At 41.9% G+C, this 21,197-nt stretch overlaps 1 protein-coding gene across 4 annotated transcripts in view; it reads left to right on the top strand.

Moving 5' to 3' along the window:
* The window catches only part of PAIP2B (poly(A) binding protein interacting protein 2B), a 117,843-nt gene extending 98,574 nt beyond the window's left edge, over positions 1-19,269 (top strand). For all 4 annotated transcript variants that reach the window (XM_029594377.1, XM_029594387.1, XM_029594396.1 and 1 more), the window contains 2 exons: positions 15,129-15,305; positions 17,832-19,269. In XM_029594377.1, coding sequence (XP_029450237.1) covers positions 15,129-15,305; positions 17,832-17,888 — 234 coding nt within the window. In that variant the 3' untranslated portion in view covers positions 17,889-19,269. The remainder of the gene's footprint in view (positions 1-15,128; positions 15,306-17,831) is intronic.
* The last annotated feature ends 1,928 nt before the right edge of the window (positions 19,270-21,197 follow it).

The following is a 21,197-nucleotide window of genomic DNA, read 5'->3' as shown; positions in this document are numbered from 1 at the left end:
TGAAAATATATATCAGGGTTCACTTCCATAGAGTGAGATAATATAATGATCTCCGTCGTCTTGACATTTAATAGCAGCCTATTCTCATATTTTGTCTGGGCCTGTTCCAACGAAGATGTTATAGGGAAAAAGAATTGTCACATAGATGTTAAAACTGGCGATAAAGAGGAACCCTGAGGTACACCCATCATAAGTGGAAATGGATTTGACCTTGCATCTCTTAGCATGACTCTGTAGGGCTGATTAGACAAAAAAGATGAAAGCCAGATATAGATTAAACCTCCAATGCCTAAAGCTTTCAAATGCACTACCAAAATTTCATGTTTTGAAGTATCGCTTGCACAAGAAAGATCCAATAAGACCAGTAGATATTTTGTTCCAGAATTAAAGCCCTGTTGAATATCATCAAAGGAGTTCAATAAGTCTCAATACTGTGCAAGGGATAAAAACCAAACTAATCTGTCCAAATGATTATTATCCACTAAGCATTCCTGTAATTGAGAAAAAACTATTTTCTCTAATAACTTAGCTAACAATAGCAAAGTAGAAATCAGCCTGAAGTTTGATAAATCCCGACAATCTACATTAACTCCGTTAGGGATTAGATGGACAGTTGCTATCTTGAACTCATTTGGGAAATGGCTTTCCATTAAAGAGGTATGTATTAATTTTGTAGTAAATGGTATCACCTCTGTAGCCAATATTTTTATCAGCGCTGCTGAACAAGAATTCAATTTACAAAAACTGTTTTTCATTTGCGTGTCAGCCTGTAGCTAGGGATTATCCATACGTGAGGACTGCTATCCTGCTTGTCCTCTGAAAAAGCAGTATTTCTTGTTTGTAACAGATGTTCTCTAGAAACAACAGTTTCAGTCCTCACAAAACCCACCCACCTCCCTATGGAGTTGGTTTCTCCATTTTTCATTTTTTGTGCTAAATACGAGACTGAAGGGACCCCATTTGGTAAAATAGCAAGTCCAGTGAGGCACAATCAAAGTTCTAGAAACTTTAATATAGTTTTTCTGTGCTGGGCTCCATCACAAGTTGTCATCAATTTATGTGAGGATTGACATCCTGCAATCCTCTGAGAACACCTGTTACAGGTAAGCAACTGCTTTCTCTTTAGATAGGATGAATTAGCTATGCTTAATACCCACCTGCCTCCCTGGAGAAGTACCTTGTTTGAGCTAAGCTATGAAAAACTGAGGGGCTCACATGGCAGTGTTTAAGCAGAATGTGTCTCACTTGCTCAGAGTTAAAAATAAAATAAAATAAAAATAAAACAAAAACTTTACTAAGCTAGAGAGAGAGAGAGAGAGAGAGAGGTCTGTTTGGTGTCAGATGACATTGCCCGCGTGTCATGGCTAATATATCCTGCTGTCTATAGAGAACACAGGTTATGGTACGCAAACTTACTTTTTCAGCTTCTCTCCCTCTGCTATCCTGTTTTCCAGGCACACAGTGGCTCTTTGAAAGGTAGATGTTCTTGCAACACTGTGCATGAAAGCGCCTGCATACTGTTTGCACACATAGCTAGATGAGGAGTGCTTTGTGCTGATTGGTTTGAAAAGCTTTTCTTTCCTCTTCTGTGCAGGCTTATCATGCTCTGGGCTCTGCAGATTTATCTTGTGGGAGACATATCTGCCAATGCACAAATAAATCCAGTCTGTGTAGAAGTCTTTAATTTAGTCACTGGAGATAATTGGTTACTGGCTGCTCAATCACTAATCGAGGAGGCGAGTCATTTTTTAAAAAGACAAAAATAGAAATGAGTATACAGCAAGTTTCAGGTTTTTTTTATATTGGCAAGGGATTTATGTGAAAATGTAGAAAATCCAAATGGATGGGAGACTTGTGATTTTAGTTCCTTTTACTATATGTGAAAAAACATTCAAGCTGAGTAACAATATATACGGTAATATGAAATGATCGAAATGCATAAGAATACATCATACAGAAGATGCAGCTATAACCAATCGAAATATACAGATGTAATGCTGATTTCAGAGATGTACAGAACATTGATTTATTTTAGATTTTATTGATGTATTTTAGGTATTAATGATGTATTTTAAGTTTATCAATGATGTATTTTGATAAAGCATGATGTTTTATGTTTGTTGTGAAGTGTTAAAATGGGTCCTTAGTAACGGTATATAAAACCTAATCTAAATCTACCAAAAAAATGAAAATGCACCTTTAGAGGATAAATCCACAGACCACTACTTAATCTAGTCCACCCCTCTCCCTGAATTTGAACAGTTTGTTTTAATCCTCTCAAGATTCTATGTACATAATGGATTTTAATTATCTTTGTAAAGTGAGATGTGTGAATCAAGCAGTGATTATTTTGCAAGGCATAGATAATATGTACATTGACAATTCAATAAGCCTTCATATTTCCCCCAGGGTATTTTCCAATCAAAAGCTAAGAAGCAAAATTAAGCTTTTGTTAACCTGCTTGTTTTTGATTTACTGATTGGGGTGGGGTGGGGAATTCTAGTCTTTAAGGAAACCTGTTTGTCTTCTGCCCAGGATTGTTGCTGGAGATAAAATGGAGTTATATTTTTGTGGATTAATTCTTCCCTGCCTTCCTGCACAGTCTCCAGGGTTCAAAGAAATCTGAAGGATGCAGCACCTCTGATCCAGACCATATACCATGTCCAGATCAAGGCAAAACCTAACATGTAACTACAGCATGGGTTATTTTTCCCAATGTGCTTCACTTTGCACATGTCCACATTAAATTTCATCTGCCATTCGGATGCCCAGTCTTCCAGTCTCGCAAGGTGCTCCTGCAATTTATCACAATCTGCTTGTGATTTAACTACTCTGAATAATTGACATCTGCAAACTTGATCACCTTGCTCGTCCTGCCCTTTTCCAGATCATTTATAAATATCTGGAGTGTCCCTAGTTCTAGTGTCTGAAATGGTAAATTGTTCCATATTTACCTGTTCCACCCCACTCATGATTTTATAAATCTCAATCATATCCCTTTTGTTGTCTCTTTTCCAAGCTAAACAGTCCTAATATGTTTGGTTTTTCTCCATAAGCTTTTCCAGCCCATTTATCATTTTTATTGCCCTTCTCTGTACCATTTCTATGTCCACTATATCTTTTTTGAGATGCAGAAATGCACACAATACTAAAGGTGTGGTCACATGGATGTATACAAAGGCATAATGATACCCTTACTTTTGTTCTCTATTCCTTTCTAAATTAGTAACATTCTATTTGCCTTTTTGATCATCGCACACTGAGCTGAAGATTTCAAGGTATTGTCCACAAGGACTCTGAAGTCTTTTCCTGAGCGATGACTCCTAACATGGAACCCAGCAATTATGTACCTGTAATTGGGATTATTTTTCCCTATGTGCATTACTTTGCAGATGCCATTTAGATACCCAGTCTCCTAGTCTAAGTCCTGCAATTCTTCATAATCCACTGCTGTTTTAACAGTTCAAAACAATTTTGTCTCCTGCAGATTTGGTCACCTCGCTCGTCATTCCTTTCTGTTTAATTTATGAATACGCTAAATAGCACAGGTCCCAATACAGACCCCTGTGGTTTCTCCATTTAGTCCTACCCTCTGTTTTCTGTCTTTCAATCCAGTTAGCAATCTACAATAGAACACTGCTTCCTACCCCATAACATCCCAATTTCCTGAAAAGTCTCTCATGGGGAACTTTGTGAAATGTTTTCTGAAATTCACATATACTCTATCAGTTGGTCACCTTTTATTGGCATGATTTTTATACCTTAAAAAAAAAATCTAATTGCTAAGGTAAGACTTCCCTTTGTTAAAACCATGTTGATTCTCCTCCATTAAACCATATCTATGTAGTCAGTAATTTTGTGTTTAAAATTAACTTCTATCGTTTTGCCCGGCACAGACGTCAGGCTCACTAGTCTATAGTTTTGTGGATCAGCCCTGGAGCCTTTTTTAAATCGGCATCACAGTACAGCAAGATAACCCCAATGACTGTCAATTCCTTTTTTTGTCTTCCAGAGGAAGTGACAAATGTACCATTTTCTTTTAAATAGCACTTTTTTTTTTTTTTTTTGCTAATCCTCATATTCCAGCCCTGTGCATTTGATTACATATGTTTTCTATTTTGTGCCAGGATAAGTTCACAAAAGAAGCAAATTGAAAGACCCAGGAATATAAAGTATAGATCTGTACAAGCCAATATCTATCTATATATTGTTCAATGTGCTCTGAAAAACATATAATTGGTAGAGCTTCATAATATACCTCTGCCTTCATTCAAACATGAGGGCCAGTTAATCATGCATCTTCCTTCCAAAGTGTGCCAGCTAATGACATGAGGAAAACCAACGCTCCCCCGCCCCACCATGACTTAAATGAAACTAAGTTGGCATAAGATAATGTAGAATTTAAAAACATTTTCCCTCTGTTACATAACAATAGAAATAGACAAGTCATTAAAACAGTATAAGTATTTTTATTCAATGAGAAGTATACTCGGGCTATTTCTGAAAACTAATGCATACAACCAAGCTTATATGTTCTCTATCTATTACAAAATCATGGTTAAAAAAAATTTCAGATGACCTAATCATAATTTTACTTCTTACATTTCGTTTCATCATCTGTCTAAATCATGACTAAATGAAAGGTCAACACAAAGGAGGAGGGAAACCATAATTATCTTAAGCAGTGAAGGCTAATTTTATAATGTTTGATAGGTGTCAGCAAGCCAGACGGCGTGTTCAACAAACATTGAACCACCCGGTCTTATTAGTCATCCACCACATATCTTTTGTGTAATGTGCAAAACTGGAATTGAGTTCAAATATCAAATTAATTAAATCAAAAAAAAATTTTTGTGAACAATTTCACAGTCCCGATGATGATCATTTAAAACGAAGCCCCATGTCTTGCGAATCTCGAATATATGATGGCAATTTGAGAAACAAAAGGGGCCAGAAAAAAGTCCACAAAACGAGACCGGCTCTAATAAAGAGCCTCTACTCGACACAATAGGTCTTCCTGGTGGATTCACCAATCTTTTATGTATCTTAGGTAGAATGTAAAAAACAGGGATGCATGGATGGTCTTTAATCAAAAAGGATTTCTCTTTGTGAGTGAGAAAACCCATCTCAAAAGCTTCAGTGACAATCGAAGAAATCGGTAGTTTCAGTTCTGGAGTTGGATCACTAGGTAACAGCTGGTAAAAAGAAATGAAAAGGTCAACATGACATAGGCCCTCATCGCAATTAAATACCAGTGTAGCACACTTTCCCCCCCCCCCCCCCCCCCCCACAAACAAGGACGACTCAACATTATATCTGTTTTCTACCACACAATTAATTCTTCATCCTTGGCATAGTAGTATTATGCCTAAGGATTGCTTAATACTTCAGTATTTTACCTAGTGCAGGGATCAAGTTTTGCAACAACTAATACATCTGGTTTTATATAAGGAATATTATTTAGGAAGGGGGGGGGGGGAAGATGGCCACCAAATGAGAAGCATGCCATGAGGCTCTCTGTTCCTGGTGCCTTTTCCTCTTTCTTTTTCGCTTGCCATGCCGCATACCAAGCAAAATTGCGGAAGAACATTGTTAGTTCTCCATTACCTGGACTGGAGCAGCCCAAAATCGATGAATTCTTCGGTGTGATGCCAGTATGATTGCCCGGAACGGGGGCTGCTGTGGAGGAGGCCGGCGAGCGGAGCTTCAATCTACTGGCTGAAATCTCTTTGAGCTCGGGCGCATATCTAGAAATCATTTCCTCTCTCCCACGGACTCTATAATTTGGCGAGAGGGACAAAAACAAAAGTCAGCTATATGTAATGCACCCTAGTACCAGAGCAACCAACGAACCTTAAGGGAGAACTTCATACCATCCCCCACTGATTGAACTCAAACTTCTGACATAGCATCTAAATCACTAACCAACTCCCCTTTTGACAGTCCCTGAGAATCATAATGGGACGGAGAGAACCATAGGAGAGAAGAATAAGGATCAAGATTAATTCAGAGAGGCAGAAAAAAAATACATAAATCACCAGCAAAGAGAGAAGGTAAAAATATTTACATGGAGATAAAACCAGATAAAAGCTCCAAGAGTGTGGATTTGAGACCGGGTAACAATTGTTGGATCTATGGTCTAAAAAGTCCCCAGAGCTTAATAGCAGTTGTCAGAGGACCCTGGATTTATTCTTTATCTCCATTGAGCAACTAGTTATGGCTAGCTTATTTAAAAAAAAAAATTCTTCTTAAAAGTAAACACTTCATCATAATGGATTTTATTCAAAGGAAAATAAAACAAGCTCTACATCTCAATGGCAAGTTGCTCTTTCTGTACATTTCAGACAAGGCCTTATTATTAATTCTTTGACAAGCTTCCTTTTCACATCTTTACATTTGTTATCCAATACTTTGTCCAATCAATGTCCTATACAAAAATCTACACCTAATTATTTATTGCCCCATAATACCTATATTCTACTGCTAAAACAAATCTTTTTTTTTTTCTTCATTCTAGATTTTATCAGCCATATCATTCAGGTGGCTCCCATAGTCATGAAATACCATTCTTTTCTTTTCTTTTCTTTTCTTTTTTTAACTTATGAAACTCCTACTTCTAAGAAAGGGACTTCAAATGGTTCATTTAATCATAAGAGAGGAACTGGATTTCAAATGACTCTTAATAGATCCTGCTCATTGAAAGCATTATTTCCTGATGCCCCTTTTTACATATCTTAAGTTAACTAGATCCAAAAATGGTATAAATATGGTATAAAAACATTTGCAAGTAATTAAAAGTATATGAAAGAAAGTTCCACTTGTGGAACGTTGGTACCTAAAAGGTTTGCTTTAACTAAATTTTATAGTGCACCGTTTCACAATCAAGATAATATAATGTCCACAGGTCTTATACACTTTAAAATCTTATTATATATATTATTGAGCTCAATTCAAGTCACAAAATCATAACTATTATGAAGGGACTGTTTATCTACAACTGACCCCCACCCCCCTTATCTAGAAAACAAAATAAACTAATAATATAAAAATCCCATTAAATTTATAATCCCAAATACAGTTTCCGTGTGGAATAACGAAGACCAAAAAAATAATATAAAACGAGTACCAGAAAGGGGAAAGGAAAATTAAATCACATTATATACACTTGCATAAAATAAATAGAAAAAACACCATGAAAAGGAAATACATAAACAACTTACCAAAAGAAATGACTGCAATTTTTGGAATTCCACCATAAGAGAAAAATACAAGAACACATAATAAAGAGGACACACATAACAATTCTTTTCTTTATTCCCATAGATATATTATACTGTGGAGGGAAAACTAATCATAAGTTTCCAAGCAAGCACAATAAGGTGGTCACAAAAAAAATAGTAAAACAGACTGACCTGAAGTGCTTTGTTGGATTAGGGTTCGGCATCATCTGTAGAATTTAAAAACATTTTCCCTCTGTTACCCCCAGAACAGAAATAGACACGACATTAAAACAGTATTTAGTATCTATTTTTATTCACTGTAATATTACATAAGAAGTACACTCGGGGTACTTCTGAAAAACTAATGCATACAACCAAGCTTATATGTTCTCTATTACAAAATCATGGTTAAAAAAATATTTCAGATGAGCTAATCATAATTTCACTTCTTACATTTCATTTCATCTCATTCGAAATCAGGACTAAATTAACAGGTCAGCACGACCCAGGCCTTCATTGCAATTACATACCAATGTAGCACTTTTTTTTTTTTCTTCCACAAACAAGGGCAATTCAGCATTATATCTGTTTTCTACCACACATTATTATTAATTCTTCAACCTTTGCATAGTGGTGGTATGCCTGTCTAAGGATTGCTTAATACGTCAGTATTTTATCTAGTGCAGGGATCAAGTTTTGCAACAACTAATACATCTGGTTTTATGTAAGAAATTGTATTTAGAGCAAGAAGAAGTACGGGACTTGTTGAATTGAACAAGATACTATAAAACCTTTTGAGTTTGACAATAGATTATTGGATAAATCCTTGAGATTTTTTGTTTTGCCAAAGTGGGGGAGGTTAAATTACTTCTGCTTCTCTCTGGTGTCTAAATGCCTGTTTTTCTGAATTGTTTAGAATGGGTAGAGATCAGTCACCCTTTTTCTTCCTGGGGAAGAGTAGCCTAGTAGTTAGAACAGCAGGCTGTGAACCAGGGAATCCAGGGTTCAAATCCCACTGCCTCTATGAACTTCAGGTACAAACTTACCCCTAGTTTCATCAAAATGTGATAATTATTGCATAGATAATGCCTGCAATAAGGAAAAGGGGCATGGCTATGATAATTTTAGAATTAGCGCACTGTGCGCAATCTTACTGCTTCGCATGTGTAGTTTATCACAATGTGTGTGAAAGTTTTCGCACCCAGTGATGATTGTACTTCACTACTCGTGGAGTGCCCGGACAGGCATTTCTCACTTGGGGGGGGGGGGGTGTAGACTCTGTATAAGGCTTTCATATGTCAGTTACTCTTATCACTATAGGGGGGCCAGCTAGTAACTCGAGGTGAGGTTTTGGTGGTGTTCTAGGGTTTTGGAGAACTTTTACATGTAGATTGAGACATATGAACAGCACAGTAGACCTCGATGAAGACTTGATGTGATTTGAAGTGAGGAAAGTCAGACTAAGGTAAGATTACTTCAGTATTGTCCTAGGACAAGCAGTATGGTAGTCCTTACATGTGGGTGACGACATCCGATGGAGCCCGGCATGGAAAACTTTTGACAAAGTTTCTAAAAACTTTGACCGGCAGACTGAGCATGCCCAGCCTGCTGTTATCTGCGCATCCACGAGAGGTCCTTCTTCAGTCTCTTATTTTCCACAGTGCAGTAAGCCTCATGGTTGTGGAACTCCAAATCCTTAAGTGTTTTTCTGTCTTTTCGGGGGGGGGGGGTGTTTCTGCTTTAGGTCCCCCTTCGTGGTCGGTCCTCCGTTTCATTAGGTACCCTTTGTTTTTGCCTTGGTTATTCGCGGTCGATTCCAGACTCCCACACCATGGTGCCCGTTGGTCATCGACCACGCAGCAGCCTCTTTTTTTTTTTTTTCGATGTCGTCCTCAAGTTTTCGATGGTGCCCCCAGTGCCTGTGGACCATGTCCATCATGGATTTGCAGGAGGTGTGTATCCTCTGTCTGGGGGTATCATTTCTGTGACCAAATGACCCCTAAAGGGCATCGTGCGCGCCTGGATAAAATGGAGAAGCTCTTCAGCTCTCCAAACCCCTCCACTTCAGCTTTGGTATCCTCCATGCCCAAGGACCACGGAGAGCTGTCCCCGTCTCTTCCTCTGGCGGTCCCAATCTCCAGTACCCCTAAGGACTGGGGAGAGGGAGATCGATCCTTGGTGGTCTCTCCCCTCCTCCTAACCTCGGGGTTATCGTCTTCCTTGGTGCCGGGGAAAGACCGGGCTGAGCACCGGAAATCCAGGAATCATAGACACCAGTCACCGTCCTGTCACGGTCTGGTTCCGGAGGGGCATCGGCGACTCCTGAGCCGCTATCAAAGCAGCAAAGGGTAACTGAAGGCCCCATCCTCTGGAGCCCCCAGTAGTCTGAGGTGTTCCCTACTGGCAATAGTGCTGGGCATCGTTCCTCCTTGTGAGCCTTCTGAGGATGTGCCTCGTCTCCCTCCATCAGTCCTTACTACCCAGGACTTTCTGTAGCGCTTTGAGCACCGTCAATTGCACCCTGCAGTCCAACTCCTGACTGTCGAGCTGCCGGCAACATCGGTGCCCAAGCCTCCGCCTTCGATGCTCGCACCCCTGCTGAATTGTCTGGACGTCCTTCTTAGTACCCTACCGACACAACCGGTGCCTGAGAGGCCTCCGATGCCTCCTTGGCCACAGACGTCCTCCACTGGAGCGATTCTGATTCCCAAGGCCTCTGGGACCAGGTACCCATGCCATGGTTCCCTGAGCTGCCACCAGTTCCTCCCAGCGTACGCAGCCAATGCCCCCTCGGTACCCGGGGTCCATTGATGCTGCTAGTGCCCCCACGGCCTTCGGGGCCCTAATGAGGAGGGAGGGTCCCTATGACCCGTGGGGTGATGACTCCTTGGACTCATCCTCAGAGTTCTCAGACAACCCCCTTTCATATCCTTCCCCTCCAGAGGAACAGCATCTATCTCCACCTGAAGATTTGTCATTTGCCAGCTTTGTAAGGGCCATAAGAAATTGCCATGCTGGGTCAGACCAAGGGTCCATCAAGCCCAGCATCCTGTTTCCAACAGAGGCCAAACCAGGTCACAAGACCTCCTGGACACATGCTTCTTCCACTCCAGGGCGCGAATGCAGGGAGCTCGATGGCATAGGGAGGAAAATGTTCCAGGGGACTATGCTGGTTGCCCGTATTGCAGCCTACCAGCTATACATGACCCAATACAACCACAGCCTTTGGAAGCAGGTCCAGGAGTTTGCGGAGGGCCTTCACCAGCAACAGCAGTAGTTCCTTGCAGCCATTGCCACGCTGGGTCTTGAGGCGGGTAGACATGAGGTCAGGTCCACCTATGATGTTTTTGAGACTGCAGCCCACCTAACAGCCAGAGGCATCTGCACCAGACGGCTGGCTTGGCTCCGGGCCTCCGGTCTCCGACTAGAGGCTTGCGGACTTCCCCTGTACAGGCGAGAACCTGTTTGGGGAGAAGGTGAAAGAGGTCATGGCGCAGCTGAAAGATCAACACGATACTCTTCAGCAACTCTCCGCTAGCCCCTCTGAAGGCCCTTCTGCCGCCAGGAAGTACTTTTCTCCAGCTGCCCGTGCCCGCCCACCTTGTCAAGCCCTAGAGGTCATGGCCAGCAGCAACAAGTTCCGAGGGCCCAACCAGCCCACCACAGGCCTTGTCTGCCGGCTTTTGACTGGCATAGAGGGGGTATGAGCCAAGTGCTGGTTCCCCTGGCGGTCGATCCCCCAGTCTGTGGCAGGCTTCTTTGCTTTGCCCGCCGTTGGGAAGCAATGACTTCAGACAATTGAGTCCTCTCCATTGTCCGCCAGGGCTACTGCCTGTACTTCAGCAAGTTCCCAGGGACTGCTCCCCCATGTCTATCGTGGGGTATGCTCCCCCATCAGGTCGTCCTTCAATCGGAACTTTCTGCTCTTCTGGCGGCGGATCGGTAGAACCGGTCCCCCGCAAGCAGTGGGGCCACGGCTTCTACTCGAGGTACTTTCTCATTCCGAAGAGGAATTGCGACTTGTGCCCCATCCTCAACCTCAGGGCATTAAACAGATTTCTCGTAAGAGAAAAAGTCAAAATGGTCTCTCTGGGCACACTGATCCCACTCCTCTGAAGAGGAGACTGGCTCTGCTCCCTCGACTTAAAGAAGGCTTATGCCCATATTGCAATTGTCCCCAACCACAGGAAGTTACCTCTGCTTTCTGGTGAGGATGGCACATTTTCAGTACAAAGTGCTGCTCTTTGGACTGGCTTCAGCCCCACGCGTCTTCACGAAATGCTTTGGTGGTGGTGGCTGCCTACCTCAGGTGTCGCTTGGTCTGTCTTTCGTACCTGGACGATTGGCTGATCTGAAGCAGTTCCCACTGCGGGGCCCTGAATGCACTGTCCTTAACGGTTCAGACCTTACAGACTTTGGGATTCGTTATCAACTTCCCCAAGTCACATCTCAGTTCGTCTCCACGGCTGGACTTTATTGGTGCCAGGTTGGATACGGCACAAGCAAAGGCTTTCCTGCCCAAGGATTGAGAGGTTGCCCTCTTCTCACTGGCCACCCTCATTCGCAGCAGAAAGAGTGTGCTAGCCCGTCTGCTGATCCGCCTGCTGGGCCATATGGCGGCCTCTGTACACGTGACCCTCCTTGGCCCACCTTCGCATGAGGGACCTTCAGTGGGCCTTGCAGTTCCAGTAGCAGCAGATATCCCAGAATCTGGAGGTGCGGTGACTGTCATGGACCCTGTTCGCCTTTCCTTGATGTGGTGGGAGGCCCTGTCCAATCTGGAAGCTGGGCTCCCATTTCAGCCCACTCTGCCCCAGATGACCCTCACCACCACCCCAGATGACCCTCACCACCAGGGGTGGAGAACCCACACGGACAGCCTGCATACCCAGGGCCTTTGAACTGCGGCTGAGGCCCACTGCCAGATAAACTTCCTGGAGCTGCAGATGATCCGGTATGCTTTGTGGGCCTTCCAGGACAGGCTATCCTCTAAGGTCATCCTCATCAGAATGAACAACAAAGTGGCAATATGGTACATCAACAAGCAGGGTAACACAGGCTCCTTCCCCCTCTGCCAGGAAGTGATACAGGTCTGGGATTGGGCCCTTTCCAGAGGGATGTATCTATGGGCCACCTACCTGCTGGGTCACCTGAACACACTGGTGGACCGCCTCAGCCGGTCCTTTCAACCACACGAGTGGTCCCTGACCCTGGCGGTGGCAGCCGACTTATTCCGTCGCTGGGGCACGCCGGCCATGGACCTGTTCACCTTTCCTCACAATCACAAGGTGAACATGTTCTACTTCCTGATTCTAGATAAGGACAATCCAGCCTGCAATGCATTCTCCCTTCACTGGGGACAATGTCTCATGTACACGTAACCCCCCCCCCCCCCCCAATCCCACTCCTCTAGAGGACTCTGACAAAACTGCAAGAGAACAGGGGGACCATGTTCCTGGTGGCACTTTCCTGGCCAAAGCATCCGCTGGGGATGGCTCCCGACCTCCAATCGCAGAACCAGGGCACCCTGCACCACCCAAACCTCCGGATCCTGGCCGTCACGGCGTGGATGTTGAGCACATGATCCTCCAGCCCTTACAGCTCTCGGATTGTGTCTCCAGGATCTTGATTGAATCCCAGAAATTTTACAGCTCGAAGTGGAAGCGTTTCGCCACCTGGTCGGCGGTCACAGATTGGACCCTTTCTCCTGTCTGCTCACCTGCCTGCTGGATTATCTTTGGCACCTGTCTGAGTCTGGCCTCCAAACCAGCTTGGTCCGAGTACACCTCAGCACCCTCAGCACCTATCACCAGGATGTTGCCGGGGCGCCCATTTCAGTCCAGCCACTGGTCGGGCATTTCATGCAGGGCCTGGTTCAACTGAAGCCCCCGCTTCACCTGCCAGCGACCCTGTGGGATCTCAAAGTTGTCCTGGCAAGGCTCATGCATCATCCGTTCGAGCCTATGTTCCTGGTGGCAATTACTTCCGCTCGCAGGGTCAGCGAGATCCAGGCCCTGGTTATGTACACACTCTACACGAAATTCTTTCATGATCGTGTGGTGCTGTGCATGCATCCAAAATCTCTGCCGAAGGTGGTGACTGCTTGCCACATCATCCAGTCAATCCTTCTTCCTTCAGCCTCATTCTCACCCAAGGGAATGTGCACTCCACACCCTGGACTGCAAGTGGGCGCTTGCTTTCTACTTGGATTGTACAGCGAGTCATAGATAGTCTACCCAGTTCTTTGTGTCTTTTGGCACCAATAGGCTGGGAGCAGCAGTGGAGAAGCAAACGCTATCCAACTGGCTAGTGGATTGCATTGCCTTCTACTACAAGCAGGCAGGCCTCCGGCTGACTGGCAGGGTGAAGGCTCACTCTGTGCGGGCTATGGCAGCGCCACTGGCCCATCTGTGTGTGGTCCCTGTTGCTGAAATCTGTAGGGCCGTGACATGGAGTTCTCTCCACACATTCACGGCTCACTACTATCTCGACAGGGATAGTCGCCAAGACAGTGCTTTTGGCCAGTCTGTCCTCTGCAATCTATTCCAGTCCTGAACCCAACTGTTCTCATCGTGCTCTCTGTTGGACCAGACTACCCCTGTTTTCCCACAGCGCCGCAGTTGTGTTGTGCCCATTGGCACCTCGTTTGGCCACTGTGGGCCCTTGTGATCACATGGGGCAGTCTGGAGCTCTGTAATCACCCATGTGAGGACTACCATCCTGCTTGTCCTAGGAGAAAGTGTAGTTGCTTACCTATAACAGGTGTTCTTCTAGGACAGCAGGATGTTAGTCCTCAGGAATCCCGCCCGCCTCCCCACAAAGTTGGGTTCACCTTTGGTTTATGATGTTATTTTCTCGCTCGTATTTTGCTATGTTACGAGACTGAAGGGGGGCCTCTCGTGGACATACGGATAGCAGCAGGCTGGGCATGCTCAGTCTGCCAGTCAAAGTTTCTAGAAACTTTGACAAAAGTTTTCCGTGCCAGGCTCCATCGGATGATGTCACCCACATATGAGGACTAACATCCTGCTGTCCTAGGACAACACTAGTTACAGGTAAGCACCTGTGCTTTATCTCACCCTAGCATGATAGTACCCTGGTAGAGAGAACATTATAGAAATCTCATCTTTGTTTTATTTTCCTCACTCCAAATCACGTCAAATCTTCACCAAGGGTCTACTGTGCTGTTTGTATGTCTCACTCTGCATGTAAAACTGGCCCCAAAAACCTAGACCACCACCAAAACCTCACTTCGAGGTACTAGCTTGCCCTCCTATAACAGTTTAAATAGTTGACTACTATGTGTTTCACCCCAAAGGCTCTCGCGCACTCTCTCTCACTCTCTCTCTCTCTCTCTCTCTCTCCCCTCTTCTCATCCCCGAAATCGAGTTTGCAATATTTATCACAAATTGCGTTTTGAACATATTGCACAGCTTAAAGTTAGGAAAAAATGGTGTAGTTTTTTCCAGCATTAAATGCGTGTGATAATGTCCCTCATTTTCATTAATCTTGCCCAAACCCCTCTCCAATCCTATCTATTTGAATACATTTGCCAAATGTACATTTGCGCCATACGTTGCTATAACTGTCGTGTGCACGTTTCAAACGTGCCTCGGTATATAAGAAACCTCGGTATATAAGAAACGTTAAATAAATAAATAAATAAATATGGTGTTTTGTGGCGTTAACGCCATAACATATTTTGTTAGATTGAGCCCTCTGGGGACAGGAAAATACCTGTAGTACCTGAATGTAGTGTGCTCTGAAGTGTCTTAAAGACTGAATATAAATCAAATAAATACATTTTAGGGGGAATAGCTACAGAGTATGAATGTGGTGCAGAGACTAAGCTCCGCAGACGCTACATGGCTTACGTGTAATCCTGGTGTGTGTTCTTGGTTCCTGTAGGTGGAAGAGGAGCTGCAAGAGCAAGAGTTTCTGGACCGCTGTTTCCAGGAAATGCTTGATGAAGAGGACCAGGACTGGTTCATTCCATCCCGGGACCTGCCACAGGGAGTTGGACAGCTGCAGCAGCAGTTAAACGGGCTCACAGTCAATGATGGTCATAGTTCAGAGGACATTTTGGTAAATGGACTTTTATGTATTTCTTCTTCCCCTGCACATAAATGGAAAAAAGACAGGTAATAAATTGCAGCAAAACTGTGGCACATAGGAAGGATGAAGCACTGTTTGAAAAAATATTATATATGTAGATATACAAATGGAATTTTATATATATATATATATATATATATATATATATATATATATATATATATATATATATATAGTACCTACTAAATAGCAATTCAATTTTTAGGCTATATCCCACCTTTCTTTGTGCTTGTTCAACACTAACATAGACAAGAAAACACTCCCTGCGGAGTGATATACAAATTTTTATTGAATTCATAGAAAAATCTCACAAAATAAACAGTTCTCTATATATTAAACTTTTATAAAAGTCACTCTATTCTATATCTCTTCAAATTGCATTATTCATTTCTTTATGATGCAAAATCGACACTCATTCATACTCAAACATACCCATTCATATCTATCCTCTCTTTTTTTTTTTTTTTTTACCACTAATAAATTATTATTTGTGCAAAAACAATGCAAACATATATCTCTAAAAACAATCACAACTGAACATCTTTCAATTGCTGTCCGGGGATAATAACGTAGTAGATGGTTGTGGAAAACAATTCTGTGCAGTAACGAAGGGTAAATGGATTGTTACCGGAAGAATGTGTTCAAAATCTTTACACCGAAAAGCAGAATAGAATGAGAGATCCCTGACACAAACTCCCAGGTGAGAAGGTGGCTATATCTTTTGGTATATTAAGATTAAGAAACTTTAGAGATGGCGCTTGATTCAGGTTTAAGAAATGTACATATTTTTTGATCTTTAGAGTTTAGCAGTGGTTAGAAGCAATTGTTTTTACGAAAGACATGATTGAAGATTGATTGAGAGTGGGTAGGTTGCTTATTTTCATTTTTGCTTTGGGGTGATAGCGTTGGAATGAGTATAAGATAAATTGGATACAGGCTAGGATAGGTTGGTTGTGGTTTTTTTTTTTTCAGTAGATGAAGATAGTTCTCAATTAAGGGAAAAGGCTGCGATGTAATGGAGTCCTGTAATGGTGAGGGAAACAATCAGTTCCCCGATAATTAGTATTGAATAGGATTAAGGTTGTCTTGATAGTATTTAAACACATTTTAAGATGGGAAATATAAATTACAAGGTAAAGATATTTAATAGAAGTGGTTAAAATAATGGTTCATGAGTACAAGTATGAGTGATATCTTGTAGGAGAAAAATGGAATATAAGATACATTTTAAATTGATATTTGAAATTTGGATTTTTAATAGAAAATGTTAAGATTTTTCAAAAAATTTGTTTTTTGGATATAAATTTTATATTGTTGGCACAGATACAGAATCTGACTGTGCACTACATGCAATTGGAACTTCACAGAAGACTATTGGTGGTTCTATCACAGTGTTCGTGTAGTTGATGTGATTAAGAGAAAATCCATGGTTTAAACATATATATCCCCCTGATGAAGCCACTAGGCGAAACAAGGGCCCGGTTGGGGTCCATGAAATTATAAGGTGTAAGGAGTAAAACTACATGATGGCTTTGAGATCAAATTATAGTATTTGACTGATTGATAAATGAACATTATAAATCATTTTTGAGTCAATGTAAAAATCTGTTAGCAATTGAAAGATGTTCTGTTGTGATTGTTTTAGAGATATATGTATGCATTGTTTTTGCACAATTTATTAGTGGTAAAAAAAAATGGAGGATAGATAGGAATAGGTATGTTTGAGTATGAATGAGTGTCGATTTTGCATCATAAAGAAATGAATAATGCAATTTGAAGAGAGAGAATAGAGTGACTTTTATAAAAGTTTAATATATAGAGAACTGTTTATTTTGTGAGATTTTTCTATGAATTCAATAAAAATTTGTATATCACTCCGCAGGGAGTGTTTTCTTGTCTATATAGATATATATAGAGAGATATATATATGTGTGTATATATATGTGTGTATGTATATATAAACACAGCACAGATTAACTGAATTGTACTCTGCTGCTTATTTTCTGTGAGAGGGAATACAGACTGGCCCATCAGATGAATCCATGTCTCTGTAACCATGAGTTGTATTATTCCTTAACCTAAACATTTACTGACTTTGTGTAGCTTCAAAGGCAATAGGACTGTGACCGTAAAAAAAAAATGGCCCAGGACCAGAGGATTCCCCACCCTTGCTTTACAAATTACTTAAATAATGTACATGCACACTTAGTTCAAATGCTCAGCAGTTCCTTGTTACCATTAATTCCTAGCTTTTCAAAAAGAGCTTTGCCCTTTCTACAGTCATCCCATGACCACAGGAGATCTGATAACACGGGACGATACATGGGAACCACAGACAGGTTGAGAGTAAACAGTGTCACCTCACGGCCATTTAATTTTTACTTTGAGGAGCATCCCAATTATACATCTCCGTTAAGGTGGAGGGGGCTGGGAGGAAGAAGAGGATAATTTGATAATGTAATTAAAATTTATTTTCTCTTGTCCTTTTCGTTTCAGAGCAAAAGCAATTTGAATCCAGATGCCAAGGAATTTATCCCCGGAGTGAAGTACTGAACCTTACAGCAAAACTTTTTTTCTTTTTAAAGAGAGACTGTGTCCTTAAATCCTTATGGACAAAGCTGCACAAAGATGGGGTGGGGAGGGAGAGAGATTCTGAACTCGACGCTGTGAATCGAGTAACATTAAGGCGAAAATTGTATTCTGCAAGCTTTTTGAGTATTTTTTTCTTCCTTTTCAGCATATAATGTTTGGGCAGTATACTTATTGGACTTAAGGATTTTTTTTCTTTTTTTTTGTTTTGTTTTAAGGGGAATCTTGGCATCAGACTATTTTTGTTGTATTTAAAGTGGGAAGTTATTGAAGACATTTTTCTAAAATAAAATCATGGGCTGCCCCTCCCTTCCTCTTCCCTTCCTCCCCTGCACACATCTTTTCTCCCATAAAGATGGCAGAGCAGAAAAGCAAAAGGATTTTGAGGAAGGTGAAGTAAGGAAGATGTACTTAAGCTGGCACGTTTCACATCCCCTTAAGCAGGGATTGAGAGTTGCAGTTCAAAGCTTCTTATGAGCAGGTACTGCAGACCTCCTCATTAACTTATCCAGGCTCTCTGTTGTCCTGTGCTCTAGCCTCACTGCTGGAGTTCATCCTCTTGTACATGGTACATTAAAGTGGGGCCTCAAGCACAGTACAAAAATGCAGCCTTTTTAGTAGAGTTTTTTTCTAACACCAGCACTCTTGGGTGTGATGTTGAGAAAACAATAGCAATTTGCAAGGTGGCGGGGGAAGCTGTGCATTCTATTAGTAATGTGATTCTGTAACATCTCTCTGGTGTGGAATTCCAAAAATAAGAGAAAATCTAATCTGTTCTCAGGCTTATATAATACATTGCCAAGATGTCTAGAATGACTATTTTAGATGGTGACTCTTCTCCCTCCAGAATGATGGATTCACATAGTGCTACCAATCAGGAATAATGTGACTGCTTTTTTGGGGGGAAAAGGGAGTAAATTTTTTTAGAAAGTGCATGCTGCCAGGGTTTATAAATGGTGAAGTTACTGTGGAATTTATGCGACTCCCTTCCTAGATTTAACTTGGCCCATCATTTGATCCTGCTTTTTTTTTTTTTTTTTTTGTGTGTTGGGCAAACCATTTTGGTGTGTTTCTTGGGGCCCTGGAGTTGCTGGAAAAAAGACAGGCCTTGATTTGTATGATGGGGTACACAGCAGGGTGAGGTTTTGTTTTTCCAAAAACTTAGGGGGGCGGCTTTTGCTTCCCCTCCCCAAGTCTTAAATTCTGTTCCATCTTCTCCAGTTTTTGCTTTCCACTGCCAGATAAGAGGTGCACACTATGTATTACGAATGCTGCTGTAAACATCTGAAGGCTAATTTGGATCCTTTTAATAAAAAAAAAAAACAAAACGCTTCTATTTTCAGGATATTGAGCAAAAAGAAAATGACTAACAAATATTTACAGAAAAGAAACTTTGTTTCATGTTGAACATTTCTTCCTTAAAATACATAAGGATTTTTGGCCTGGTAGTTTCTTCTTGCTTCTTTAGGTTTCCTGCTCAGTCTGCACCTACAGGGACTGTGTGGTGCCATGAACTTTCATTCCCAGCTACCCGAGGGGGTGGGGGAATTATATAATCCTTCCTAACTTAGCCCAGCCATTGTATACACACTATCTAGCCAAGGTCCACAGACTTGCTCCCTCTGGAGCCCAGTGCACATACATCCTCTGTCTAGTCACCAGGTATCAAATGTTAGCTGAGATTCTTTTCTCTCCAGGTGTTGTGAATGCTTCCTTTGCATTATCTCTAACCCAGCTGACCTTTAGAAACCAGGCTCGTAAATTGAAACCAGGACATCAAGCATAACACAGCATGGCCCCCAAACTAACAGACTGGCCCCAAAATATCTGGTGTTAATGGTTCTTAAGCAGGCTTTTGATGTTTTTTATAGCTCTTGTTTTTGATCTCTTGACGGCCCATTTCAGACGCAGCCAGTGCTCTTCTGCACAGAGAAGAGATATGCGGTGAGTGGTACTTTGATTTGGGTTCTTGATATCTGTGACTGCTAGAGGCCCATAGTATATTTTGTAACAGGAATTTTACAAGGACAAGCAGGATATATCATAAACAAGTTAGGCATCTTATAGTGCTGACACAGATTATTTTGGAGAATTCTGGCAAAGCTTTTACAGCAAAGATAGACTTTCCCATGCACATGCCACCTCACCGAACTCCTTCAGTTGTTAAGGAGCAAATGGATATGTTCTCTACCACAGCATACCTTTGACAGGAGTTTTCATGGTTTGCTCCCTCAGTCCAGTCAGGTTTTCTTCCTTTACTCTGGTAATATTCTTAAATACCTTTTTTTGTTTTTTATTGAAGTCCTTCATTTTCTTCTTATCATAAGACACTGAGTTTTTTTTTTCTTTATTGCAGCCTCTGGTATGGCACCCTTTTCATTGAAGAAACTTTTATCTCTGGTAGTTTTCCTTCCTATATGCTAAAACTGTCACAAAATCCGTGTCCACTATCTGGAATTAGAGCCTGATGTCTTTGTGACATCTGCTTTAAGATATCACTGAGGGCCATCCGTGTCTGAAGATTGGACCTTAGGTGATCTTTGTCTCCAAACAAAATGATAATGTAACTCCAGCACCAAAAGACATCTGTTAAATTAAAAAAAAACAAAACCTGTGGAGCTGCACTGAGAGCCTCACTCGCCCTTGGTACTGTGAGCTGGGTCCCTAGGAGCCCCTGCCAGTCCTAGTCCCCTTTCTGTCAGCTCTGAAATGAGGAAAAAAAACCCAATAATGGAGTCGTGTGAGATTTACTATACAAGCTTATCATTCATTACTTGCCCTGCATGGCTGATCAGATAGTGCTAAACTGAAATAGTTAACCCCCATCTGTTGCCTGATATTTGGTTAAAAAAATTATCAATTTTAATTTTCTGTCAATAAGCAGGCGGATATCATCTGATGGCACCAAATGGATTCATCTCTCCAAGCTAGTAGAGTTTTGAGTGCCTGCATGGGCATTGCCTTGTGAGCTGCCTCAGTCATTTTTTGTCCAAACGCAGCATGGATGAGTATTCTCTCCCCCCCCCCCCCCCCCCCTCATTTTTCTCTAAAAATCCTTAAATCTTCTTCAATCCAATAATTGTTTTTTTCTTTCTTTAGTTACTTTGCTGCATCAGCCACAATAGCACTTTTTGAGACTACTAAAAAAACAAAACATAGCCCTACCTTCCATCATAGCTAGCCAGAAGAAGTCAATGGTAAGCAGGTTTAAAAGTTGTATCTGTGACAAAATTATGTCCCTCACTGACAGCCACGAGTTGTTATTGATGTCTC

This window comes from Rhinatrema bivittatum, chromosome 1, assembly GCF_901001135.1.
Source record: "Rhinatrema bivittatum chromosome 1, aRhiBiv1.1, whole genome shotgun sequence".
NCBI classification, from domain to species: Eukaryota; Metazoa; Chordata; class Amphibia; order Gymnophiona; family Rhinatrematidae; genus Rhinatrema; species Rhinatrema bivittatum.
The sequence above is the reverse complement of the archived record's forward strand: the minus strand, read 5'-3'. Positions and strand labels throughout refer to the sequence as shown.